The sequence below is a fragment of the Cornus florida genome, unplaced genomic scaffold, assembly GCF_030987335.1.
Source record: "Cornus florida cultivar Cherokee Brave unplaced genomic scaffold, ASM3098733v1 CherokeeBrave_3.0.0_Hap2_Chr04, whole genome shotgun sequence".
NCBI lineage: Eukaryota > Viridiplantae > Streptophyta > Magnoliopsida > Cornales > Cornaceae > Cornus > Cornus florida.
This window is the reverse complement of record NW_026775574.1, coordinates 1725901-1752775: the sequence shown is the minus strand read 5'-3', so window position 1 is coordinate 1752775 and position 26875 is coordinate 1725901. Positions and strand designations below refer to the sequence as shown.

Below are 26875 nucleotides of genomic sequence, written 5' to 3'. Positions count from 1 at the left end.
CCGATCTGCGAGAATTGATAGAAATGAGAGGCACAAATGAAATCGCCTCAACCGACCTGCGAAAAGACAGAGAAATGATAGGCGAAAATGGAAGGAGGTAGCTGTTGGAAGAGCTCTGCCAGAGCGGTGGTGGAAGAGGTTGTGTATGGAGTTACCTACACTTGGATCGCCACTAAAATCGCCCCCAAGGAGCTGCGCGAAGAGAGAGAAAGTGAGGCTGAAAAATGGCTCGTTTCTGATATGTGGTATTATATACTTGATATCACCGCTATAGTAAAAAACGAGGGTTGATATGTTTTTGTTTTGGGCTGATACCATCACTACAGTGCCACATCACCCAATATCACCAAATTGGGGATATGGATTTTGGTCCAAATTTCATATCTGTTATGACACTATTTAATATCACATCAGTCCACTCCAAACATGATATTGTCCAAAAATCAAAACTAAAACACCAAAATCAATATCATAACAATATCATACCTCCTTCCAAACAGACCTAAACATACTTTAGGGTGTTTTAACCCTTATTAATGCGGGTCGGACCAAACCGTCGCATAGGGTTTAAAATAAATACAACTGGAACTGGAGGAACAAAAAGGGAGAGGGAGAACTAGGAAGAAGCAGAAGTGAATGCTAATTGAGTGGTGGGATAACCTAAGCTAAGATTTGAATGGCAAATCCGGAGCATCCGCGTCTCATAATTCATAATTTTCTCTCTATAGATCTCTGTAAGGTAAAGTAAGTAAGGTTATCATTTGTTGATTTGAATTCTATACGGATATATATATATATATATATATATATATATATATATATTATGTATGGTTGTTTTGATGATTGTTGTTGTTTTGGGTGGATGGATGAATGATGAATGGATTGATGATAATAGGAACTGGAGTTTATACACAAGAGCTGCGGCACCGTGGGTTACAGACCAAACGTCTTCTCTACAACGCTCTCTCATCTCATCGCAACTAACTCTGCCCACTTCATTATACCGTTCGTACCCATTAGAGGTATTCATTTCTCAATTCCTCTATTATCATCTCCTGTTTGCTTCCTCAGAAAACAAAAGGGAAAAAAAAATTGAATTTTGAATATTATTATATTCTGTCTATGCCAATTACAGAGAGACTCAAAGACAAAATGGAGGAGTTCTTTGGCTGTGAATTCGAGCTCTTTGTTGAATTCACCGGCTTGATCAGGTTAGAATGGTTTCTTCTTCCATTTACGCTAGCATTGCAATGTTGCGGTGCAATTATTTCTCTATTTCACACCTTGAGAGTATTCACTTGATTTCTCACTTTGTTGTCATTGTCGTTGGATCTTCACTACATTTCTAATAATAATAATAGCAACTATTTTTAATCTTCTCATAGATTGAGATTATCCACTTGAGTTGTCACTCTGTTAGCAGTTATATAACTGATGTTGCATTATATTATATTATAACTCAGCTGGACTAGAGGAGCAAGCATTGGATGGCATAGTGATGATAACAGACCTTATCTCAAACAACGCGACTTTGCGGTGTGTATTCAATATACTACTTCATGTCACTAACATCCTTTTTTTTTTTTTGTTTGGTTGCAATTCTTAGTTTTTGTCCATCTATTTTAATCTTTCCTTACTACTATGTCAATTGGAACACTTGATGCATTTGCAAATAATGCATGTAGAGAGCTCATCAGCATCACACTCTTCATTGATGAGATAGATCTGAAATGTGATCTTTCATGACCAAGATAAGAGAAGTACATATCTACTGAAAAATAAGGCGGTAGTAAATTGGCCAACTTATGTCATGAATGAAGTGGAGCTGTTTCATTTTTATCTTATCTGACAGAACATGGTAACTTGAGTTGTTCCTTATTTTTCAAAACTAGAATCACACATAATAAGATGTGGTTCAACAAGAAGTGAAAATGATTAGATTTATTATAATAAACACGTTCTCGATGGTAACTCGAATAGCTCTCTAGGTTTGCTGAATGTACTGAACAACATCAGTTTTTTTATTGTATAAATCATTAAAACAAGAACAAGTGATGCAGATGAAGATTTGAAAATAGAATCTTAACCATTTGAAAAGAAACATTTGCATTGGTACAACTTCATGGCATCATGGTAAGGCCATAGTGTCCTATGTCCATCTTGCAGGAGAGAAACATGTGGATGGAGAGCTATATTAGATCCATATCATATATGGAGAGGTGATAGTGTGTTAAAAACTGCTTGACTGGTGGAGTTTGGTGGTGCTTAAAGCTGTTTGGTTAGTAGTGTTTGATGAAAGGGTAGTCTGTACGATTGTAATTTCTTACTGTTAGCCGGTATAACACAAATAAAGTGGATTAGCACGTAAGATCGAATTGATAGAATTACGACAGGTTACATACTATGGATGCGTTAGGTTGCTTACACGAGTAAGTTGAACATGTACTAATCAAGGCAGAGGATGGGGTTGCGGCACATCATCTTATAAGACCTTATTCATATGTACATCAGGAAAAGCCTCTGGATTTTTTTATTGGTTTTAAAAACATTGGTGCATCATGTGATAAGTTATGTAGAGCTTTGTATATGTTAATCACTTCAGCTTTTAGGATATAAGGCTATTTAACATGAGATCAGAGGTTTAATTGTGAAGGGTCCTGAGTACAGCTCTCACTGTTTGCATTTTTTCCCTAATTCTGTAAGTTTGCCTGGATTCCTATCTGGGTCATTCCTTAATAGTTTAAGCTTTTAAGGAATCTGATTGTCTGACATAGTATTGGAACTTTGATTCTTCAGTTCACATATATTCACTTGCATTTGTCTGCCCTTCCTGTCCGCCTGTTAATGATGGTCAAAAAGTATGAAATATTTTTATTGCACTGCAGTTGGTGTGGGCTACTACATTGTAATTATTGTCCAAAATGGTTTCAATAATGATCTAGTTGCTAAATGCAGTAAAACTTTTATGTAAGCTAAGTTATTTCTGACAGATTTCTTGTTTCTCTGAGTTAAAGGCAGTTTGTTATTTGAATAGTTATGGTGAGGATTTCAAAGGAGGGCTTTTTCACTTCCAGGATTGGGAACCTACAACTATTGTGCCCATGGCTGGTGTAAGTGGAACCATATAATACCTTTCCAGTACATGAGTCCTTTAATTTTTTTGATTTGAATGTTTTCTTAAATTTATATACATGCATTAGAAATGGAACATTCTTAGATCTTGATTCTATTATTTAAAACATTCTTAGATCTGAATGCATCAGTTATAGATTTTGATACAACTTTATAAGAACTTCAGGCGTCTTTTCTATTTGCAGAAAAATGAAGAATAAATTATATTACTGCTTTGAATGGGTTGGTAATGCCTAACAACTAAAGTTTCAAAGGGAAGATGAGACGTGGCTTATTTCTTTGATTATACTGTTTCAGGGATTACTATATTAATTCTCATCTCTTATTGTATCTTGTAGGATGCTCTGATGTACACAGCTGACAGCAGAAATATTCACTCTGTTGATGAGGTAGCTCACACATATTTTTTTTTCTTTAATTTTTTTAAATTTTTATGTTGTTTTTATTTGAGGGATGTGGAAATTGGGTATCGTTCTATCAATCATTCATTTTACTTCTGCAGTTTTTACTGATCATGCAATCCATTTCTTCATTAAGTCAATGGAATTGCTTGCATAAAACACTGACACTATTGCATGTAATGTACAACACACAAGCTATTAATAGTTAAATGACATGATTGATTGTATAAATTGAGATTTTTGGGGTTCCGTGTACTGCGAATTAAGAGAGTTGCAGCTTGGACAAAACTTTTAGCTTGCGGGATAGTGGAATTGCAGTTTGGTGTGTGAAATGAATCAAATATATATATATATATATATATTTTTTAAATAGGTAAGTGTGCCCACACACACATGCCCCCACTAGGACTTGAAGCCTTGAACCCACAACCTCCTCTTTAGGGGCATACCACCCAAGCCAAGAATTTGGTGGTAAATCAAATAAATAATTCAAGATAACTACAAATTATAGAAGTTGAACTAGTTCTCAAAAGATCTTAGCTACGTCATATTATTTCGGAACGTAAACTAAGAATTTCCCTTGGATACCATAACTTGTACATGTTCTATAAGAGCAAAAATCCCATCCCCCAGTCTTGCGAAATTTCATTTTATTTCGATAATCTATAGCTGTCTTGAAATCATCATAGAATTGGCTTCATTACTGCAAATCTACTTTGGTTATTGGCGACATGCTTCCTTTGCACTCTTCCGCCCTAGAGTCCAGACCAGTGGTTTTGGCCCAAATTCATGACCTAGAAACCACTAAAAATGTGTTATAACATGAAATGTTGTTACAGAAAGTGCGTGATGAAGAAATTTCTCACAAACAAAGTTCTTGTTTCTGCAAATAGATTCCCATTTGGACAAAGAAAGGAAAAAGTAAGGGTTTCATAACTTTATAAATCATGCTGTCTTTAACTATCAAGTGAACATTATACCAAAAGTTTTAAACCGTGCTTGTTGAGGAGAGTCCAAGAAACTTTTCATTTAGTAAGACATGTTAACTTTGATGCTACCTAGCAGAAAGTGCATTATTGCATTGTAGTTGTGAACTTTTGTTGATTCCATTTCTAATTCGTACACAAATGGTAGTCTTGTTTGTGTACTATTTTTTGCAAGTGGAATGTTTTACTACTTCTTAATTCTTCATATTTGTTTTCAATTCTTCGTATTTGTTTTCGGCAGATCACTGGTGGAGAAAGACTCACACTAACTTTATGGTTCAGCCGTGATGGATCCCATGATGAGGATGCTAAACTTATTTCCTTTCTCTCCCAAAGCCAATTACATAATTCAGAAAACAGTCCTCATCCACACCTACCATTGTCAGCGCCAAGTAATATGTACTGGTTTCCTACCAACCAAGAATCAAGTTACCAGTCAGGATTTGACATACGCTTTGCAAGATTACATAGCCTTGGATATGATATTTATTCTTCTGAAGATAAGAGTTGTTTCTCAGCATTAGATTCATCTCATGACTCCTCAGAAATATTGATGGAACCATTGCAATTAACAAGGGAAGATGAATTGTTTGATGAGGAATTTATCAATATATTGCACGTCCTTCAGGTATTCTTTGCACTGCACCTTCACCTTTGTGTTGATTTTTATAAGCTAAATAAAAAATGAGCTTACTTCATCTCAACTTGAAAAGAATGACGGCAAAGGGGTCCATGAATTATACTGTCTAACCTTATTCTCAGCAATTTGAACCTAATATTATCCTTAGCTTCGTAGAGAGGGCCATGAATGATGTTGTCATAGTTTCCTCTCTTCCTCTCTCTTATACGTGCTCTTTTTTTTTTTTTCCTTCCAGTTCATTGTAGCAGATCTAATGCATAATATTCGAAGGCTCATTGCTCAATGTGTAGAATGGGCAACAATAGAACTTGAGAATTGTTAGCGGCATTTCCAGCGGATTTCCTGTTATATGTGGTCTGGATCTGTATTAAGCATAATTGCCCGGGGTTCCATGACCACTACCATCCAACCTTATGAATTTTAAACTAATTATATATATACTCAAGGTTTCAGAGATAGCTGTACAATGATGTTCACATTGTTGCCTCTCCCTCTTCTCATGTTCACCTTTTGTCCCTCCAGTTCATTGTAGTGAATGTGATGGATACTTTTCCTAATATTTCCCGTTGCTTTCATTCACTTCACCAGGCAATGATCTGAACTTGAGAAATGTTAGTAGCTAATCTAGAGGATCGCCATGGATGGCTGGACTAACCATGGGTGCCATATATGTGGTATGGACCTATATAGCCTTCCCTAGAAATTTAACAAGTTCCATATGAAAGAAATTTGATTTCATTGACAACGTGATTCTGCAAATCAAAATATTCGGAAAGATATTCTGTGTTTTTGTAGGCCTGTTTAGTAGTTACCTGGGCAACACTCCATTAGGCGGAGATTAAGAATAATGGAGGGCTTTTGATTGCCTATTCATTTATCTGTTTATTGTCCAGTGTCATTCTTAATTTTAGGATTTCATGATGACCCCGATGTTAAAATGATCACAGTTACCCTCAATCTAGTAATATGTCAGTGAAGCATATAAGATTTTCAAACTCAAAATGTCTTTATTGATAAACTGTGAATCCTAACCTAAGAGTTTTCTTATAGTTTTGTCCTGCACTAGAATTTCATCATTTCATTGCTCATGCTAGTTTTTTTGCACTAAAACAGGTGGTGCAATTTTACTGTTGGAAGGCCTCTGACTTGCAGAAATCCGAGAAGGGAAGGAAAAGAAGAAATGTGGTGCAACTATCTGAATCACAGCGGGAGAAAATTAACAGTCTGAGACTTACGTTTTTGAAGGATAAACAACTGGCAGAGACGATTTTCAGCCCCATGACGGATGACATGCATCGCCAACATTCCTTTGATTGGGCCAGTTTCTCTGCTGCAGTTACTGCATGGGAAGCTTATACTACTAAGTTACACAAAGAATTGGTCGCAAGCTTATCATACTGGAGATCACATCAATCTATATTCTGTGTTCCGTCGGAGGGGTCTTGAGCAAGGAACTTAAAGGTACACATGCACTCCATTTTGGTCTTCAACATTGACTTATTAGTGCATTGAGAAAGTGAGTAATAGGGACATCTTGCAATCTCTCTCAAATTCAATTGTGCAGCCATGGGTTCTCATGGTTAGCAACTAACACACACTCTCTTCTCCTTTCTTGATTATAATCTTTTGATGTATTATATTTTAATTTATGTAACACTAATTTTTTTGGTTTTTCTTATTTTAGCTGTTTTTATAGACTTTTATCTTGTGTTTTCACTTTTCACTCAGATGGTCCTCTCACTTGGGAAAAAAGAAAAAGAAAAATGATAGGGTCACCGAATGATTTCTCAGAGTAAGTCCCGAATCTGACGTGTTTTTGTCTATCTCATCTACTTACACAACTTACACAACTTCCAAAAAATAATTGTTTAACGCGTGATAAGTATAGCTAACCACGTCAAATTCAATGTTAATTTGGGGGTTCCTTTTCGGTTCCCTATCGTTACTCAAAAAAAAAATCAAATTACTATGTAAAGGTCCAAAGAACCTTTACTTTCTCTTTATTTTTTAAATTAGTTTTTTTTTTTTTTTTTTTGACTCACATTCAAAACGGTGATTTCTTTGTCTCATTTCTTTTTGGTGATATATAGCTCGTCTGTGTCATTTAGAAAAATTAACTTGCTTTTTTGATTATTTTATGAGGAAAAACACTCCAGACTTGTATTCCAGGTAGAATAAACAGGTTAATCTTGATATATATATATATATATATATATATTCGGGTCTCAAGGGACATAAAAAGTAATACTCTGTATTTGTCTTTTACTCACTTATATAGGTAGATACAAGACCATATATAATATGATGATCCATGTTCCACATGCATACATACTCTCGCTGAGAAATTATTACATATTCCAGCATCAATTACCGCCGTAAATAAAAAACAGAACCACAGTCTTGATCAATTCCCATATAAAAAACAAAAACTGAATAAATTTTAAGCATGGATCGGGAATGGTCCCGGGACCATTAAAAATTTATTGTTCTTGTTCTTCTTTAGCTAGCTTCCCTAGGCCCCACCAATAAATATGTCATTTCCTTCATAAACAGAGCATCTGGAATCTACATGGAATTATGCTTTGTTTTTGCTGGACAATAATCCAAAATCAATATATATATATATATCAGCTTTTGTTGGACCACTAACACAAACTTGTTTCAGAACTCTGTTAAACTGATACAACAGCTTCGGCTTATGTAGTGCATATATATGATCTAGGGCAGGCAATTTGATGGAGATATGCATAAGAATAAGTACCATATATATATATATATATAATGACACTGATATAAACAAATTGATGCACAAGTATCCTACTAGACAAAGGTATCAATTCCTCCCCCAACCTTAATTTGATTCAATAGCACCAAGTTAATTAGGTGTTGAATAATTAATTAATCAGAGTCCACACACTTTCAACCCACTACATCTATTTTTCAACGCGTTAAATCCAAACCCAGCTGCCCCCTTCGTTCTTTCCCTTTGTTCTGCTCCCCCCCTCCTCCCATGGAGGTGGTGAGGTACCGATCCCCGCCTCCCACCATCTAATAAACTCGGCATGTTGTAGATAGTCGCTCGGTGGGTGGATTTTTTACGATGTTTTTCGTTGTTGTTTTGTTAAATATGTTCCTGTTAGGCTTGTTTCTGGCTTGACAAGGTAGATCTTTTTTATTTTCTGAGTTTTGTGGTCCCCGCCTCTGTGTGGTCTTTGTGATTCATGCCTCTTTGTGGGTTTTGTTATCCCTGCCTCTTGTGCGTGGTTTGGGGGGTTTCTTCTCCGTCGTTGGCGGCGCTTTGTAGATGCATCCTTGCAACAATTGTCTTAACGTTTGTAGATGCATCCTTGCAACAATTGTCTTAACGATGGCCTAACCTGTGGGTCTCTCCCGTTACTGCTTTCCTTCCTTGGTGGTTTTTGCTGGTGTTTGTTTCTCAACAAATCTGGAACCCGTTCTTTAAGTTTAATCTCTTGCTTCATGATTTGTTTGTTGTTGTACTCTTTTCCTTGTTGCCAGGGTTAAAAAAAATAATAAATTAATTAATCAATTTCTTCATATTTTTTAACAATATAATTAAAGCCAAAACACATGCCATGCTAGTATTTAATCCATCGCAGCAGTACAAGGGCTTTTACATGTTAAAAGATCATCTAATCTTTTTTAATAACATATTAATAATTAATTAGGTAAATAATATTCCTCCTTAAGATATCCCATAAAGGAGGAGGTAAGAATATATATCACACTTAAATTACAGTACATAATAATATTCCCCAAGCCTAGCTAGCTAGCTAGCTATTTGGATGCCATCAACCCACAGTATCACAATCCAAGTGTCGTCGTATCATTGGTCTTAGATAGCAGAGTATAGAGGCTTGGATGCGCTCCATTTGTGTAAAAGATTGCCAGTAATGTCGTAGAACTTGAATTCAGCATCGGTGGAAGTAATGTGGAGATTCATAAACCCTTGTCCATCATAATAGAAGTGCATGTCCTTAGGGTTCACCCAGTGAAACTCTCTTTTCCACGCCTTGGACCCACCACCACTAGTGAAAAATTGAAGCGGACTGCACACACCACAATTAAACATGTATATATATATATATAAATGTATCTAACTATTTATATATAATTTTACCTGTCATGACTACTGATGTGTTCCAAGCAATGGTCGTGTCCGTTTATGTAGAAATCAACGCTGTTTGCCTGAAATATTATTATTATGAACAGATAGTGGTATTAATTAGTAAAAAATCAGTTGTAGATATTTATATTATATTATTAATTTTATTGTTCATGCAGCAAAAGTATAATTTTTTATTTGTACTTCAAGTATTGGTAGAAGTCTTGCTACGAGCTCCACTGTGTTGCCATGGGATCCACCGCTTCTAATTGTATGGTGCCCAACCACTATCTTCCATTTCGCACTCGACTCCTTCAATGCTGAATCCAAATCCTGTCACAATTCAAAGTTCAAAACAGTTTATTATATATATATGTGTGTGTATTTATAATGTTACTTCTAGTTATTGTTATATATATATATATATAGATATAGATATATATATACCTTCAAGAGATTTGAAAGGTAATTCTCCCGGGGAAGCACGCCTCTCCAGTCATAGGTATGCTCTTCGGGCGTATCAAAGTATTTGTCAGAGAACGGAGTTGTATCTACGAAAAAGAATTGTACAATTTCTGCCAAACACAAAATACAATTATATTATAAATGTAATTTTATTTATTTATTCATGTTTAGTGAGGAGTTTAAAAGAGGGGTTAAATATTAACCTGCATCCACAATAAAAGATCTGTGGCATAGCCATCTGCTATCCCTTTTGTTAAGGACGGGATTCAATTGTGCCAACACATCACCTCTGTAGTCATGGTTGCCCAAAACTGAAAAACAAGAACATTTATAAAAATTGAATAATTAAACATCAAATTTGTTTTTGTTGTCAAAATCGAAACACAACTGTATGTCAAACAGGGTCTACTTAATGTTGTTGATTTTAAGGATTAGAATATTACCAGCGTACCATTGCTTCTGTAAGCTAGGGGCTGTATATATATTGGTAAATGACTCGTCGAATTGAATATCATCTATCCCAATTAATCCATCGTCGTAAAAATTATCACCCGTGGAAATGATGAAATCTGTTTCTAATTTCTCTCCGGTTATCCCCATCTGCAAATTCAATAATAAATGTTGAAATAAACAAAGGTTAATTAATAAGATTTTCAAATTCATAAAAATTATTTGGCATCGATCAAATAAATTGTCCCTAATCAATAATAAAACAATCGAAGAAGCATGAATATAAAATATTTCTATATATATATATAAACCTTCCCAGTTAAACCTCACACCCATTAAGAGTTGAGACTTAACTCAGATAATCCATCACTTAATTATTTTTTATGTATATGATCGAGATAAGTTTGGTAAGAGTTAACTCAAGACAAAAGAGACACTAATCAACAATATAAAGTTATGTAAAAAATAAGAGTGCATGATTCGCCTTTTTCTTTTTCCATGTGTTCGGAGTCATGGATCACGTGGCATGATAATTATAGACAATTAAAGAAATTAAATTGAATGAGACAAGCAAAGGGAATACAAATATTACTAGTATAAGGTGGACATATATGTATATAAAATTGGTTTAATTAATTAATTAATTTTTAAACTAACCAACCACTTTGGGATGTAATGAGAAAAAGTGGTTAACTGGGAATGGCATTATGTTCCACATGGCCCACAAATTGCAATAGACCACGTAAACTCGTCCTTGTGACACACACAAAAAGAGCATATGGAATCTACTAGGAATTATACCGCATATTATAACATTGACAAAAAAGTAACAACAATAATACAACCAATAAAACCATACCACGTGCACTCATTAATTGGTAACAAAGTTAAGTAACTCCACTAGATTAAACTTATTCATCGCTTGAAGTTACAATATATATATATATATATATATAGTCGTCCAGATCATCAGAATCATCGAGACTAGCTTTTTAAGATAAACTGTATGTGATTAAAAAGTATGTGAAAATATATATGCGAAATGCATATTTAGAAATGGAAAGTGTGTGATTAAAAATAAAAAAATAAAAATAAAAAGGATAGACCTGAAGAGCAACTTCTGACTGGTTGTGAGTTCCTTTTCTTCCCCAGTCTCCGACGACCAAAACGCTGAGCGAGCCATCGGGTTTTGGCGGGTGTTGGAAGAGCGGAAGCTCAGCTGCGACGGCGATAGCCAAGCAGAGGAGAGTAGCAGTGATGAGTTCAAGAGAGAGAAACATGTTGACGAGAGAGAGTGGGGGTACAGATCTAGAGAGAAACTAATGGATGGAATTAATTTACAGTGGGTGTGTGAAGTCCTTCTTATATAAGCTTTTAGGGGTACAATAATTCAGCATGTGGGACCCACACACCACCATTCAATGGAATTGGCCTATCAGCTTAATGGACGTGTGTGTTTACGCCATTATATGCAAATGGACAATATGATGCACCAAACTTGGAGATCCCCCACATCCAATTTCGGGTCCCACATGAGATTTTAATAGTTAAATTAGAGAATTATGTTTTCATCCAAAGTTACTTACTGGACAAAACTATAAAGTGCATGAATGAGGAAAAATCATCATTAAGAGAAAGTAGCTAGATGTAGATTCATAATAATGAAATTAATTATATAAAGAACTCTCATAGGGTACTGTACAATAATAAAAGTGCGGTCCAAATATATAAACCACGTAAGTCACTTCGGATATTATTATTATTTATGATACAATAATCTTGAATTTTATTATTTGGCTCTAAAGATATAAAGTGATATATATATATATAAAGGTGGTGGGGGTCGCCAGGCTGACTCAAAAGGCAATTGTTTGGTTTTAAAGATATAAAGGTGAGGAAAAGAAAGTAGTTAGGTGTGAAAAAATAAAACAAAAAAAAATAATAGCTAGGTTAATTATAAAATAATTCTTTAATTTTACATTCCTTCCTTTTTTCTTTTTTTCTTTTTTTTTTTGATAACGTACATTAGTTGTTAGATAGGGGATGTGGGGTTTTCAAGTGAAGCTCAAATTCTCTAGCTACAAAGCTCTACCATTCTTTCAACTACTACTTCTTTCCAATCACATATTTTCATGCATATGGATATACATACATATATATATGTGTGTGTGTGTGTGAATCTATATTTTGTTAAAATTGTTAATTATAAAATAATTCTTTAATTTTACGTCCCTCTCTTTTTGTTTTTTCCTTTTTTTGATAACGCACATTTGCTGTTAGACAGGGGATATGGGGCTTTCAAGTTCAGTTCAAATTCTCTAGCTACAAAGCTCTGCCATTCTTTCAACTACTTCTTTCCAATCACATATTTCATACATATGGATATACATATATATGTATATATATATATGAATCTATATTTTGTTAAATTTGTTGCATTTATTCTCAAAGAAATACATGTATTATTTATATGTTGTTTATTGATGCCAACGGCAAAGGTGTGGCAAGTGGTGGTGGAGGCAGGTATATAAGTGATGGGACCAGACAAGCCTGGTTTCTGCAGTTATATTAGTTTTAGTTGGGTGGTTCAGAGTTCAGACACCCACATGGCATGGATGATATATATACGCACACTGAATTAATCAAAGACAAGAAAGAAGACAACAACCTCTTAGAGCTCTTCCCCCAACTACATCACATGTGTAACTCACAAAACTCAGTGGTGGCGGTTACCTTTTATCTCTATACATGGCTGACAAAAACAAAAACACCCATACCCACAACTAACATCGAATCCTTTACCGAACTGGAACTGTCAAATTCTTCTTTGAGGATGAGAGATTACCTTTGTGTATTGCACTCTTGTTATGTGTTTATGTATATACATGTATAGTGGTAATAATCCCACGTGACTATTATTTAACCTTGCTCTGGTGATAAAATATTTAAAAAATTATTACAAGGATAATAGTTTGTTAATGTGTGGTTCTTGGAAAAGTGAGGAGATCGTTGCACGTATGTCAAGAAAGTTGAGATCAGTGTTTGAATAGAGATTCGAGCTACACGAGGGATTCTCCCTGGAGAGGGAGATTAAGAGAGGGAAGGCAGTTTTTAAGTACTTGGGTAGCTAGCTCGAGCTCTTGTGAGTTGTCCGTCTTCTTAATGGTCAATTATTGCTCCTATTTAGACTATCCATTGGATTGGGTAAAGACCCTGCGGGTTCCTTCGATGACCACTCCAAGTGAATGGGACATTAGCAGGTGGCCCAAGAAAAACCTCGGACCTTTGCAGGAGTTGGTGATGTGGTAGTGTGCATTTAATGCGGGTCTTGTCAACGAGTTGGTGCAGCTAATGTACCATCTAACCCTTCTATGGATGGAACTTGACCTCGGGTACTAAGCATTCCTTTCCCCCTCAGTATAAATCGCGTGGCGAGGTAGTCCCTTGACTTTCCGTTGGGAATGAGCCTCGTCATGCACGATGAGATGACTCCTCGGATCTTAGCCTCCCTTCCATTGTTCCTCAGATTCCCGTAATCCAGAAAGGAGCAAAGGGAATTGCTTAGGATTTATTTGCCTTCCCTAGTCCTGAGCTTCCCCTCTTCCGCAGTCGTCGAGCTATCTCCTTTCAAGAAATGGCTCAAGGATGCGTTAGTTACAACAAATGTGATTTAGCCGTGGTTATCCATAAGGAGGAAGGCTCGATCCTAGGTGCATAGGAGGACCCGTCCAACTAGAGCGGGGCACCCACGTGACTAATGAAAGAGGGAACGAGGAAGGGAAGTGACCCCTTCTTGATTTAAAACTAGTTCTCGCAGCTTAGTAATATCACGTGGGTCTGCCGCGTATGATGTTGACATGTCTAAACCGCCCGTAGCCACGTGTGCTTATTGATGGCAGGAACTTAGAGTAGCCTTGATGAGTTGTAGCCTTCCAGCACAGGAGACAAGCCGAGGAAAATAAATTAGGAACTTCTCTTTCCTCTGGGTGTAAAGTAAATTGATGACAGTTATCGATGATTTTCGTTACGCCTACATCTTTAAATTAATCAGATTTATAGTTTACTATTAGCAATTAAGAATATAATTTCAGTAAAATAGAGTAAAAAATAAAAAATTGGGACCTCCAACTTTATAACAAATGACAAAAATTTAATTCTATTTTTTTCTATTAAAATAAATATATATTTCAGAACTTGGTACAGTTATATGACTATATGAGTGATAAAAACTAGAAAGGAAAGAAGTTGTGGGACGAAGTATATGTTTGGTTGAACAAAAAGAAGGAAAATAAATTTAAAAACACTCATCAATTAATGGAAATTAATTTAGATAGTATTAACCTGCATCCACAATAAAAGATCTGTGGCATACCCATCTGCTATCCCTTTTGTTAAGGACGGGATTCAATTGTGCCAACACATCACCTCTGTAGTCATGGTTGCCCAAAACTGAAAAACCAGAATATTTATAAACCATTGAATAATTAAGCACCAAATTTATTTTTGTTGTCAAAATAGAAACAGAACGTATGTCAAATAGGATCTACTTAATGTTGATTTTACAGATTAGATTATTACCAGTGTACCATTGCTTCTGTAAGCTAGGGGCTGTATATATATTGATAAATGACTCGTCGAATTGAATATCATCTATCCCAATTCATCCATCGTTGTAAAAATTATCACCCCTGGAAATTATGAAATCTGTTTCTAATTTCTCTCCGGTTATCCCCATCTGCAAATTAAATAATAAATGTTGAAATAAACAAAGGTTAATTAATAAGCTTTTCAAATTCATAAAAATTATTTGGCATCTATCAAATAAATTGTCCCTAATCAATAATAAAACAATCGAAGCATGAATATAAAATATTTCTATATATATATAAACCTTCCCAGTTAAACCTCACACCCATTAAGAGTTGAAACTTAACTCAGATATTCCATCACTTAAATTATATATATGATCGAGATAAGTTTGGTAAGAGTTAAGAAATCAAGACAAAAGAGACACTAATCAATAATATAAAGTTAAGTAAAAAATAAGAGTGCATGATTCGCCTTTTTCTTTTTCCATGTGTTTGGAATCATGGATGACGTGGCATGATAATTATAGGCAATTAAAGAAATTAAATTGAATGAGATAAGCAAAGGGAATAAAAATATTACTAGTATAAGGTGGACATATATGTATATAAAATTGGTTTAATTTAGACATATTTTAATTAATTAATTTATTTTTAAACTAACCAACCACTTTGGGATGTAATGAGAAAAAGTGGTTAACTGGGGGAATGGTTCTACGTTCCATATGGCCCACAAATTGCAATAGACCACGTAAACTCGTCCCTTTTTTTTTTTTTTCCCGAAAGGTTAAGCTATATTATAAAATAAAAGATCTGTACAAACATAAAAAAAAGCCTTAGGCCAAACCCAGCCCACAAATAAGAAAACAAGGCAAAATAACTACCCAGCAAGGCAAACAATAGCCAATCCCAATCCAAACAAAATTCCAAGGCCCATGCCCAAACCATAATTCAACAAAAAAGACAATAACGTACCAAATTCTGCAAACCATCCGTACCGTAGCTAATAACAGTCAATTCTGCAAACAATCCGGCAGCGTAGCCAGTAACCAAGGGAAGAACTAGTAATGGGTTAATTTGGACTATAACCCAAGTCCAATTAAAAAAAAAAAAATTAGTATTATTATTCCTATAAGCCATTCTACTCTTCCTCTTTCTATCAGCTTAGCCCAATTCATAGTATTACTATTAAAAAAAAAAAAAAAGAATTATAAAATCTACAAAAATCGAACCTTAAATATGAGCAAGTCCACGAACCACAGATATACCCAATCACAAAATAAATTATAATAAAATATAATAGGGCCTAGCCTAGTAAATCAAACATATTTTTAGTCTATGAAAAAAAATTTAAACTCTTCATGTATAAGGCACTAAAGCATAGGTGGATAGATACTATGAATTATTATTGTTAATCCAGTGAAATATTGAATTTTATTTTTATAAAAAAAAAAATAAAGAAAAAAATAAAGAAAGCTTTGTTAATGACTTGATAATTTCTTATTAAACTGGATAATTTACTATATAATGGATTAATAACTAGTCAGGGGCGGAACACATATGTCTTACTTGCTACTGTGAATTTATTGATAAGGAACATATATATTTTGCATTCTTATAGTTATTTATTTTAATACTCATACGAAACAATCTTCAATGAATTTTTGAATGCGAAAATACGTTAGAGTTTAGAAGTGTAAATGTGTTAGAAGGTTATAAATTATTGAGTTTAATTGAATAATTGATGCATGATAATTATGTATTTAGAACATGGATGACACATTAAATAATTATGGGTTTAATTATTTTTAGCCCTTCCAACTTTGCAATTCTGGCTCCACCCCTCCTAGTAACGGCAACCAACAAGCCCTAGGCTTAGAGCTTAATCCGGCGGCCTCAGCGGAGGGCGACAGCAGGACGGAGGCAAACTCGTCCTTGTGACACACACACACAGAAAGAGCATATGGAATCTACTAGGAATTATACCGCATATTATAACATTGAAAAAAAAGTAACAACAATAATACAACCAATAAAACCATACCACATACACTCATTAATTGGTAACAAGGTTACGTAACTCCACTAGATTAAACTTATCCATCGCTTGAAGCCACAATATATATATATATATATATATATATAGTCGTCCCGATCATCAGAATGATGGAGACTAACTTTTTGAGATAAACTGTATGTGATTAAAAAGAAGAAAATTATGTGAACATATATATGCGAAATGCATATTTAGAAATGGAAAGTGTGTGATTAAAAATAAAAATAAAAATAAATAAAAAAAGGATAGACCTGAAGAACAACTTCTGACTGGTTGTGAGTTCCTTTTCTTCCCCAGTCTCCGACGACTATAACGCTGAGCGATCCATCGGGTTTTGGCGGGTGTTGGAAGAGCTGAAGCTCAGCTGATACGGCGAGAGCCAAGCAGAGGAGAGTAGCAGTGATGAGTTCAAGAGAGAGAAACGTGTTGATGAGAGAGAGTGGGGGTACAGATCGAGAGAGAAACTAACGGATGTAATTAATTTACAGTGGGTGTGTGAAGTCCTTCTTATAGAATAAGCTTTAAGGGGGTACAATAATTCAACATGTGCGACCCACACACCACCATTCAATGGAATTGGCCTATCAGCTTAATGGGCGTGTGTGTTAACGCCATTATATGCAAATGGACAATATGTTGCACCAAGCTTGGAGATCCCCACATCCAATTTTGGGTCCCACATGAGATTTTAATAGTTAAATTAGATAATTATGTTTTCATCCAAAGTTAGTGGACAAAACTATAGTGTGGATGAATGAGAAAAAATCATCATTAAGAGAAACTAGCTAGATGTAGGTGGTTTTTCTTAATTCATAATAATGAAATTAATTATATAAAGAACTCTGATAGGGTACGGTACAATAATAAAAGTGCGATCCAAATATATAAGTATTTCATAGTTTCGGATATTATTATTATTATTTATGATACAATCTTAATTATTATTTTATTAACACTGGTACGAATAAATAGTGTGTTCAATGTGTTTGTATATTAGAAATCGCGAGGGACAGAACATGGTGGATTAGTGAAAGGGAGGGCAATGGATGATGGGGGTGGCCGGGCTAACTCAAAAGGCAATTGTTAAGATAAAGGTGAACAAAATAAAGTAGCTAGGTGTGAATAAAAATATAGCAGTTAATTATAAAATAATTCTTTAATTTTACATTCCTTTGTTTTTTGTTTTTTGTTTTTATTTATTAATAACGTACATTAGCTGTCGTTAGATAGGGGATGTGGGGTTTTGAAGTGAAGTTCAAATTCTCTAGCTACAAAGCTCTACCATTCTTTCAACTACTTCTTTCCAATCACATATACATGTGAATCTATATTTTGTTAAATTTGTTGCACTTATTCTCAATGAAATATATGTATTATTTATATGTTGTTTATTGATGCCAATTGCAACAATGAAGTATATGTACTCCTTTCGCCCCATATTAGTTATCTACTGTAAAAATTTTGACTCACAATTTTTGTGAGTCAAAGTTACATAAATAGACCTCTAATATGGGATATAAGTAGTATATTAGTATATAAAAGAAATATGATTAAAAAGGAAATCAAATGATTCAAGAATAAAATGTGGTTGTGAGTCAAGTTTTCGAAATGGATAACTATTAGTGTTGCTTGTTAACCATTTGACTAAGATTTGTGGGTCATTGTTGATGCCATGGCATAGTCCATTAACCGTTTGACCAAGAAATATGGGTCATGTGAAGTTAGATATATTCAACATCTACAATGTTCAAGTGGTGCTTCGGAGATTTAACTTTTCTCGCATTAGCTATGTCTATAGAAATAGTAATGAAGTCGCTCACGCTAGCTATTGCAAAGCTTTCCCGATGTCATATTCATGAGGATCTTGCGCTTGTTCATATTTCTAGGGATATTCTCGATTTGGCTGCCAAAGACAGTTTGCATTGTTAGGTGCCACGGTATTTGTTGTTTGCAAGGTTTAGGTAAAAAAAAGAAAAGAAAAAAATGATTATGTAAAGCATTCATAGAATAATTTTGTGAATCCGTTAACTGAGAGTCGAGACATGGTTATTAAGACTTCAAAAGGAATGGCACTATGGTTTAAGATAATTCAATTACCTTTCGACAACAACCCAACATAAGTCTTGAAAATATAGGCGAGGTTCAATGTGGTACGAACAAGTCAAAGAAGTGGTTATTATTATTATTATTATTATAAGTGGTCCCAATTCTATTTTCTAGTGTTCGTTTCCTACAATATAAAAGATGATGAGTATAACACTCTTAACAAATAGGGATAACAGTGGGGCGAAACGGGGTCGGGTAAGAATCTCATTCCCCATTTTCATTCTTGCTGAATTTTTCAATCTCTATCCCCGCTTTCATTCTCGCTTAAAATTTCTTCACCACCACCACCACCCCCATACCCGCCCCCTCCCCCGAGCCCTTATCCCCGTCCCCGCCCCATCCTCGGCCATGGTCCCGATTAACATATATTATTTTTAAAAAAAAACATAATTATTTTTATTTTTATTTTCATATATATACTAAATCTAATTTAGTAATAAATTATTAAACATAAGAGTATATTAGTAATTTAACCCTTAATCAGGGGCGAGGCGGAATGGGGTGGGTTTACCACATCCCCGCCCCTGCTCCCGGCGGGTTTTCAAAACTTACTCTTATTCTCATTTCCGTTTACATAAAAAGATTCCCATCCCCATTATAAACGAAACAAGATGAGACAGGGCGGGAACCCAACGAACGAGAATAGAGAATTTGTCATCCCTACAAACAAATCTGTTTGTTAATTGTTATGGTACGGTGATAGACTGTAGGATCACCGATGACTTTGCCTACATGAGTGTGAGAGTCAGACTCTTTATTGGATATTAACAAATTTGTGTGTCAATTGTTATGGTACGGTGACACTAATGAAATTGAGATACTGCATGTGATCATTAACGTGCGGTTTATGGAATACTTGTGTTTTATTAAGAAAATAGTGTGTGATAAGTCGGTTGTCTTTAAGAGTTTAATGGTTCAAGACACAAATTCACCATTGTATTTTGACAAAGTTTTGTTTTATTTACAAAGGGTCAAACCCGAAAGTAAATTTCATTTATGCACGGTTTCAGGAGAATACCATGTTTAGTGTACTTTCTTTGAATAAAACTATTTTAGAACACATTTTTTAAATTAATTATAAAATAGAGGAGGAATGTTGGAAATATATGAAATATATTTTCAAATTTATTTATGAAATACTTTATTATACATTAGTGTTTAAATTAAAAAATGATGTCTTATATGAAAAGGCATCACTTTTCGATAAAAAAATATATATATAGTGTCTTTAATGAAAAGACATAATTTTTCAAAATAATTACATACATAGTTTTTTAATTGAAAAAACACACACACACACACAACCTTTCTAGAAAGCCACATTTCACTTTATAAATGTGAAAGGTGATTCCATGTTGAACCCATAAAATTTTCATACTTATATTTTATGCAGAATTCTTTTTTAATTTTTAGTTTCCCAACATATTAGTATTTCTTTATCAATCATGCAGGTATGAGGTGGCAAGTGTTTTGAGTTGTAGTGAACTGTACAAAATTCAACTACAATAGAGTCTTTGTATACCAAGAGTGATTTTTTATTTAACCCTTGTTGCACTTGCTTTATAGTAAGGGGATAAAATTCACTTTCTCGAGTCAATCAATTATAGGTCGTAAGTCCAAAAGTGGGATTGCTACCTATAATAAAAATTGTCTTCTTAAAAAGTTAGATTCAAAATTATTTATTTATTTTTTTGATGAAGGGAGTATATAACAGAGAATTCGTCAGAGGTGCTAGTGTTATGATTATAGATCATAAGACTCCTGCGATCAAAAAACCGAAAAACGATCCTTCCACAATCACGGTTGCACCTAGCATATTCCTCTTTGGTTGGTAACACTATACTATTAAGAAAAATACCCTAATTGAAAGTGAATCAACTACTCGAATTAGAGAACTTCCACTTGCCTTGGAGACTACCGTGTCACACAGATCGGTCAACATTTACCACTATAAAAATGACAATGTATTTATTTTAGCTATATATACACTCAAGTCTACAACGTTAACTGGTGAACAAAGACTTCAATTTAGCTTTTATCGAGGAAGATATGGATCATCTCGTTCCATGTTAAATTTATATACTAAGCACTTTTATTTAAAAAAATTACTTTTAAATATATTTTGTAATTATTAAAAATATTATTAAATGATACAAATTTTAATTCAATAAAAAATTTTAGGTGTAGCCACGGATTGGATTAGACATTAATCTTAATATGATCCACTCGCAACGGAATAGACAAAACTTAATCCGCCACCGATCCGTTATCCCACGGATCGGATCCGTGTAATAACGGATCAGATCGAATTGAATCCGCGGATTGAATTTTATCTAAATTATTCATTATTATTAATATTTTTGTAATTAACATTATTTATTATTCATTTGTTTTTTAACCATAACCCAATAGATAAAATTTTAATTTATTTATTTTAATTCATAAATTTATATAATTATTAACTAATAAATCCTTAGAATAATTAAATTGTCATTAACTAATATATTATTTGAATATATATATATATATATATTTTTTTTTTTTTTTTTTGCGAATCGGGTCGGATTCACGGATCAAATTTTTAAAAACCCAATCCGTGATTTGATTCATGGGTGTAGCAATCCAATATGATCCCCACAAATCGGACTGAATCAGATTGGATTTGCGGATTATTTGTCCACCCGGTCTATATCCATGAATTAATACCATTTATTTATTCTTTTTTCTTGGACGGCTAGCCCTCCGGATCCCAAACAATGAACGGCTGCTGATTGGTGTCCCATTTTGAATGCCATTGTGGCATTGTTGCATAAGAGATTCCAGCCACACGCGCACACACTGATTCTATCATTGAGAAAATGGTCTTCTTTCAACTGAGATGGGTTGGGCCTTGCTTACGCTGGGCTGTATTGCCCCTATGTTTTTTTTTTTTTTGCCCTTTTGGGCTTTGGCCTATGTGCAGTTATATTTACATCAATATTACACCTTAACTTCCCCCCCAAAAAAAAAATTGCAAATCTTGGGAAGACTTGCTTGAGAGAGAGAAATTTACAAGCGGCTGACAAAACCTCTATGGCTCGCAGAATTAAAGAGTACTAATTTGTTATAACTATTGTTTCACAATATTTGAACTTTAAAAGTAAGGTTAAACAAGTTCAAATTGGATTTTTTTATAAGTTTTGGGAGAATACAATTTTAGTTTGTTTACGAATCAACTACTCCATTTGTAGCTAGGTCCATCAGAACCTAGTCATATATATATATATATATGGCATTTTTCAGCTATATAAAGCAAGAGAGAGCTCTCACTGGACACCAAAACTTGTAGAGAGAGATAGGCAGCAACACAGTCTCAGAGCCAAAATCATGTCCCATGAACGGCGGAGATGGCGTACACAGCTACATGAAAAACTCAACGTCTCTCTCTCTCTCTCTACATATGCATATATAATGAACATACATATATATATGTGTTAATAACTTTTGTATACTAGCCAGGGAGCATGCTCGGATGCTCCTATCTTCTCATGCTCCCATATGCATGCCAAGAGCACTTGAGGCTGAACTTCAATTTGCATGGTCAGCACATCCTCAATTTACACACTTCCCTTCGTTCCTCAATATAAATGTACATACACACTCACAGGAGTATTTGTATTGCAGTTATATATATGCCAACAAATATATATATATATATATACACACACACAAACGTATATGAAAAACAAGAAAAAAAAAAAACCCAGAAACATAGCAGAAAAGTCTATACGTTGTTTCACATGGGACGGAATGCAAGAATACTTCCAACTTGGGTTGAAGTATTGTGAACGGGCGAACTGTTCTGCAGAGAGAAGCTTCAATAATCGCTAAGGCGATGATTCATGAGTCAATTGCCGAGAAGCTTGACATTGAAAAATTCTTTCCCACTTCAAACACATTTCGGATTGCAGATTTGGGATGCTCGGTCGGACCAAATACCTACATTGCCATGCAAAATATAATAGAAGCCGTGGAAGAAAAGTACAGATCCAAAGGCCTTGAGTCTCAATTACTCGAATTCCAAGTGTTCTTCAACGATCATGTCACAAGTGATTTCAATACCCTCTTCACCTTCCTCCCTCCTGAGAGAAGATACTTTGCCACAGGTGTGCCAGGTTCTTTCTACGGCTGCTTATTCCCCGAGTCCTGCATCCACATTATGCATGCCTCGTATGCGCTCCAGTGGCTTTCCAAGGTGCCAGAGGAGGTAGCAGACAAGGATTCTGCAGCATGGAACAGGGGCAGGATCTATTACTCGAGTGCAGCAGATGAGGTAGGGTAGCAAATGCTTTTGCAGTTCAATTTGCCAAGGACATGGACAACTTCTTGAACAACAGGGCTAAAAAATTGTGGCTGGAGGGATGTTGCTGCTTATCATGATATGTAACCCAGATGGCATTCATGATATGGCAAACTGGGATGGGATGCGGTGTGATGTATGATAAAGTGGGATCTTCCCTCGTGGATATGGCCAAAGGAGGTGAGTTTGAAACATATCAACATATGATTAGATCTGCCCTCGGATAACAGAAAACTATTTCCATAAAATTGAAGCAACTAGGCCGTAAAACGTCGTAGTATAGAGCTAGTTTGTTACATATGGACACTTATGGTTGGTCTTTGTGACAGGGTTTGACAAGTGAAGCTCAAGTGGACTCCTTCAACTTGCCTGTGTACACTGCCTCTCCCGAGGAGGTGATATGCCTGGTAGAAAGAAATGGGTGTTTTGGCATTGAGAGAATGATGACAACACATCCACAATCGAGGAATGATGACACCCTGGATGCGCAAATATGTAGTATGAGCATGAGGGCTGCCTTGGAGGGACTCATAACAGAACACTTTGGTAGTGAGATGATCGACGAAATGTTCGACCGATTTCATAAGGAAGTTGCTGGTTTTAATCTAATGGACTCAAGTCGTAAGAAAGGAATCCTGCCACTTCTTGCCCTGAAGCGCAAATGATGCAACTTCGGAGTATTGAAAATGAACTGGTCAAGTTTCATACTGCAGCTAATGCATACTTAACTATGAACAGCAAGAAACTGAATTATGGCTTCAACTATGGTGAGAACTTAACTTCTATTGTATTGTAAGTCCTCATTGACAGTCAATCAATAGGATGTCTTCTAAATGATATGTTTAAATATGTATAATGAAAGTGTGATAGTTTTTGAATTGAATGCTTATTGGAATAAACCCTAGTCCTGCTGCATGTTATGGTTCTATATTATGCAGGGGACAGTTTCGTATGTAATTCATAAAAATTGACAGGAAAATTAAAACGAATAAGAGAATTTGCTAGGTGGGGCATTTTCACGAACAGTTTGAAACAGTTCCTGAAAACTGCCCGACTTCGGGGAGCTTTTCCCCAAGTTTTGCAATATACTTCTAGTCCGTTGTAAAATGAAACTTGAAAATTAACATTTTATAAAAATTTCCAAAATTCAGAAAGCAGAAATGGTAAAATAAAGCCATGGATGATAAGATAATACATGATATATGGTGTACAGAATTTCGTTTCCCAAGCCTAGCTTGGAGCCAGTTGCAATTGGTTGAGTGATATCGAACTCCCCACACTACATGATTTCGATTCGCGGAAGAGGGGTGCGATTCGCTCCGCCCGCGTTTTGTCGATTTGAGCGCGGAAGAGGGGTGCTAATTTTTGCTCCGCGCGTTTTGTCGATTTGATTCGCGGAAGAGGGGTGCGAATTTTTGCTCCGCGTCCGTTTTGTCGATTTGATTCGCGGAAGACGGGTGCGAATTTCCGCGGAAGAGGAGCGCGGATACATCTATGGGAGCTCCATCTCTCTATTCCAGGCAATTTTCATCTAGGGTTTCCGTTAACCACGCGGACAAAAAAAATAAATAAAAAGAAAAGTGTAACCATTGACCAACTAGAAGACCTTATTCGCATTAGCCATTGACCAACTACAAGTCAGACACTCGCGTCACACCCTCGCACGTATACTTTCTCTTTCTACTCGCGATCCATTAAAGCGAGTCGCGATCTTATTTCCTCCTCTAGAGCACACTTGAGGAGCGCATTATATAAAGTGCACACTAGCGCATTAAATTCACACCACTGCTCCTACATACTCTCTAGCCTCGAGAATGGTGCCCATTCTTCTCGTCTTGCTTCTCACGGCCGTCGCATGGGGGGGGAATTCAAACTCAACCGTGGCTTTACGAATCGGAATCGCCTCCTCCGAGTTCTCTTATCCAAAGGACGCTTCTTCAAGGCCTTCGCCGCCTTCGCCGCCTTCGCCGCCTTCGCCGTCCTCAACTTGTCCAGCATCTCATTCAGTCGAGTACAGGCACAATCTGCGGCTGCTCTTCGTTACCCTGAGGTTCCTCAAATTTGCTGCTTCCGTCCAGTCTTTAATGGAAACGGTGACCTTACCGATAACCATATTTGCTCCGCCCGATGATTCCATCGTCAACAGTTCCTCCCTTCTCTTTGTGCGCGAGCACACCGTCCACGGCAGCTATCTACTGCAGGACCTTCGCAACCTTGAGCCCGGTACAAAGCTCGAAACGCTAGCACCGGGCCAATGTGTCACCGTTGACACGTACAAGGTCAAAGACCTTGTTACGTTCGTCGGCCGCGCACACCTCACGAATCCGGATCTGTCGAACGACGGTTCCGTGGTAGTTCACGCCCTTGGGAAGACCGTCTCGCTCTCACCTTGTAATCCCTTGGATCGGGCATCTGCTAAAATGGCGCCATTGGAGCCGATGCGGTTTATGTCTACCATGATGATTGAGGAGACTACCAACCGCCTACATAGCATGGGTTACAGTTTGTTCGCTAGGGCTATGCTCGTTCGATTGGATGAGCTTGCACAGTTGAGCAATATGACCATTTTCGTCTTAGACGACACGAAGCTCTCCTCGGTGGAGGAGGTATACCTTAGGGACTTCAACTATTACGTAGTGCCGAACCTTATGCTCACCCATTATGATTTAATAAGGCTTCGGCCGCTGACCAGTCTACCTACCCTGCAACTCAACCAATTTCTGGTTGTGAGCAGGGGAGGTCCGAACAGGGGAGGTCCAACAGGTCGTGTGCTTATTAATCACGTCGGAATTCAAACTCCCAATCTGGCGTATAATAAGAGAATTGTGGTTCACGGGCTATCGATGCCCCTACCTCACCTTTATCATCATCCGGCTGTGGGTCAGATCCCCGGAGGGTGGTATTTTTCCCGTTTGACTGAAGGCCTGACCATCGAAGAACTCATGCGCATGGATTCCACGTGCGAGTATATGGATTCCAATCCACATCTATGCCTGTTTTAGGTTTGTTTTAGGCTTAAATTCTCTGTTGGAAATTGTAATAGCATGACAGTGAGCATCTTCTGAATCAATGTCTTTGTAATAAAATGACAGTGAGCTCGTTTAGTTTTGGTTCTCTTTTTTTTGTCTCTATTGATCTTCAGTTATATTTAAGCAAACCAAAAATGATTTCAGGATGTTGAATTCTATATTATAACATTACATAAAATGTGAAAGAAGCCATCTATGTTCAGATAATGCCAAGCAAAATATGATTGGAAAAATATAGACTTAATTAACTAACACCAATGGTAAAAAACAGTTTGACACAGTAAGCATCAAGTTCAACTGAAAATGAGGTGCTGTTTGGCACTATCCTCGAAACTAGTCGAAAACTGAGTAAGCCTTCCAGGAAACTTCCCCTAAATCAGGTGCACAAACAAATGTGAAATGTGTGTTAATATTATACCGTCCTTGCCTTTATGCATAAGGGAACTAACTCACCAACAATGAGTAAATATTATTTTAAATTACAGTTTTTTTTGATTCAGTGAAGTTTGTGAGGTGTTGAATGATGTGGAGATATCGTAGAATTTGTCAGACACATTCT

At 35.9% G+C, this 26875-nt stretch overlaps 3 protein-coding genes and 1 pseudogene across 5 annotated transcripts; 3 read left to right on the top strand and 1 right to left on the bottom strand.

The window, feature by feature from the left end:
• Positions 1 to 574: 574 nt before the first annotated feature.
• Positions 575 to 8977, top strand: LOC132302439 (uncharacterized). 3 transcript variants are annotated; one of them, XM_059799306.1, is made up of 9 exons: positions 576 to 739; positions 896 to 1022; positions 1136 to 1211; positions 1464 to 1536; positions 3015 to 3110; positions 3471 to 3521; positions 4761 to 5147; positions 6273 to 6620; positions 6888 to 8977. In XM_059799306.1, exons 1-8 carry the CDS (start codon positions 677 to 679, stop codon positions 6603 to 6605), a joined length of 1206 nt encoding a protein of 401 aa, XP_059655289.1. In that variant the 5' UTR covers positions 576 to 676; the 3' UTR covers positions 6606 to 6620; positions 6888 to 8977. The 3 variants fall into 3 exon arrangements, with proteins under 3 accessions (XP_059655290.1, XP_059655289.1, XP_059655288.1); XM_059799307.1 differs by lacking the exon at positions 6888 to 8977 and having other exon boundaries at positions 575 to 744; positions 6273 to 6837; XM_059799305.1 differs by lacking the exon at positions 6888 to 8977 and having other exon boundaries at positions 577 to 739; positions 6273 to 6837.
• LOC132302440 (purple acid phosphatase 8-like) lies at positions 8736 to 11546 on the bottom strand. Its single transcript, XM_059799308.1, has 7 exons — positions 11307 to 11546; positions 10194 to 10350; positions 9954 to 10061; positions 9733 to 9860; positions 9490 to 9618; positions 9301 to 9368; positions 8736 to 9229 (listed from the first exon to the last, which is right to left on the bottom strand). Exons 1-7 carry the CDS (start codon positions 11478 to 11480, stop codon positions 9016 to 9018), a joined length of 978 nt encoding a protein of 325 aa, XP_059655291.1. The 5' UTR covers positions 11481 to 11546; the 3' UTR covers positions 8736 to 9015.
• Positions 11547 to 20393: 8847 nt separating this feature from the next.
• LOC132304597 (loganic acid O-methyltransferase-like) lies at positions 20394 to 23952 on the top strand (annotated as a pseudogene).
• A 1135-nt stretch (positions 23953 to 25087) lies between these two features.
• LOC132305544 (uncharacterized) lies at positions 25088 to 26401 on the top strand. The gene has a single exon (XM_059803174.1). It carries the CDS (start codon positions 25102 to 25104, stop codon positions 26287 to 26289), a length of 1188 nt encoding a protein of 395 aa, XP_059659157.1. The 5' UTR covers positions 25088 to 25101; the 3' UTR covers positions 26290 to 26401.
• The last annotated feature ends 474 nt before the right edge of the window (positions 26402 to 26875 follow it).

What these genes read in the sequence shown, in the direction of transcription:
- LOC132302439 (XM_059799306.1), top strand. Translation starts at nt 677, where the DNA reads ATGGCAAATCCGGAGCATCCGCGTCTCATAATTCATAATTTTCTCTCT. An exon ending in TCTCTATAGATCTCTGTAAG is followed by an intron (nt 740 to 895) that starts GTAAAGTAAGTA and finishes TGATGATAATAG; the next exon opens with GAACTGGAGTTTATACACAA. An exon ending in GAATTCACCGGCTTGATCAG is followed by an intron (nt 1,212 to 1,463) that starts GTTAGAATGGTT and finishes ATTATAACTCAG; the next exon opens with CTGGACTAGAGGAGCAAGCA.
- LOC132302440 (XM_059799308.1), bottom strand. Translation starts at nt 11,480, where the DNA reads ATGTTTCTCTCTCTTGAACTCATCACTGCTACTCTCCTCTGCTTGGCT. An exon ending in AGTCAGAAGTTGCTCTTCAG is followed by an intron (nt 10,351 to 11,306) that starts GTCTATCCTTTT and finishes TTGAATTTGCAG; the next exon opens with ATGGGGATAACCGGAGAGAA. An exon ending in ACAGAAGCAATGGTACGCTG is followed by an intron (nt 10,062 to 10,193) that starts GTAATATTCTAA and finishes CTTGTTTTTCAG; the next exon opens with TTTTGGGCAACCATGACTAC.
- LOC132305544 (XM_059803174.1), top strand. Translation starts at nt 25,102, where the DNA reads ATGGTGCCCATTCTTCTCGTCTTGCTTCTCACGGCCGTCGCATGGGGG.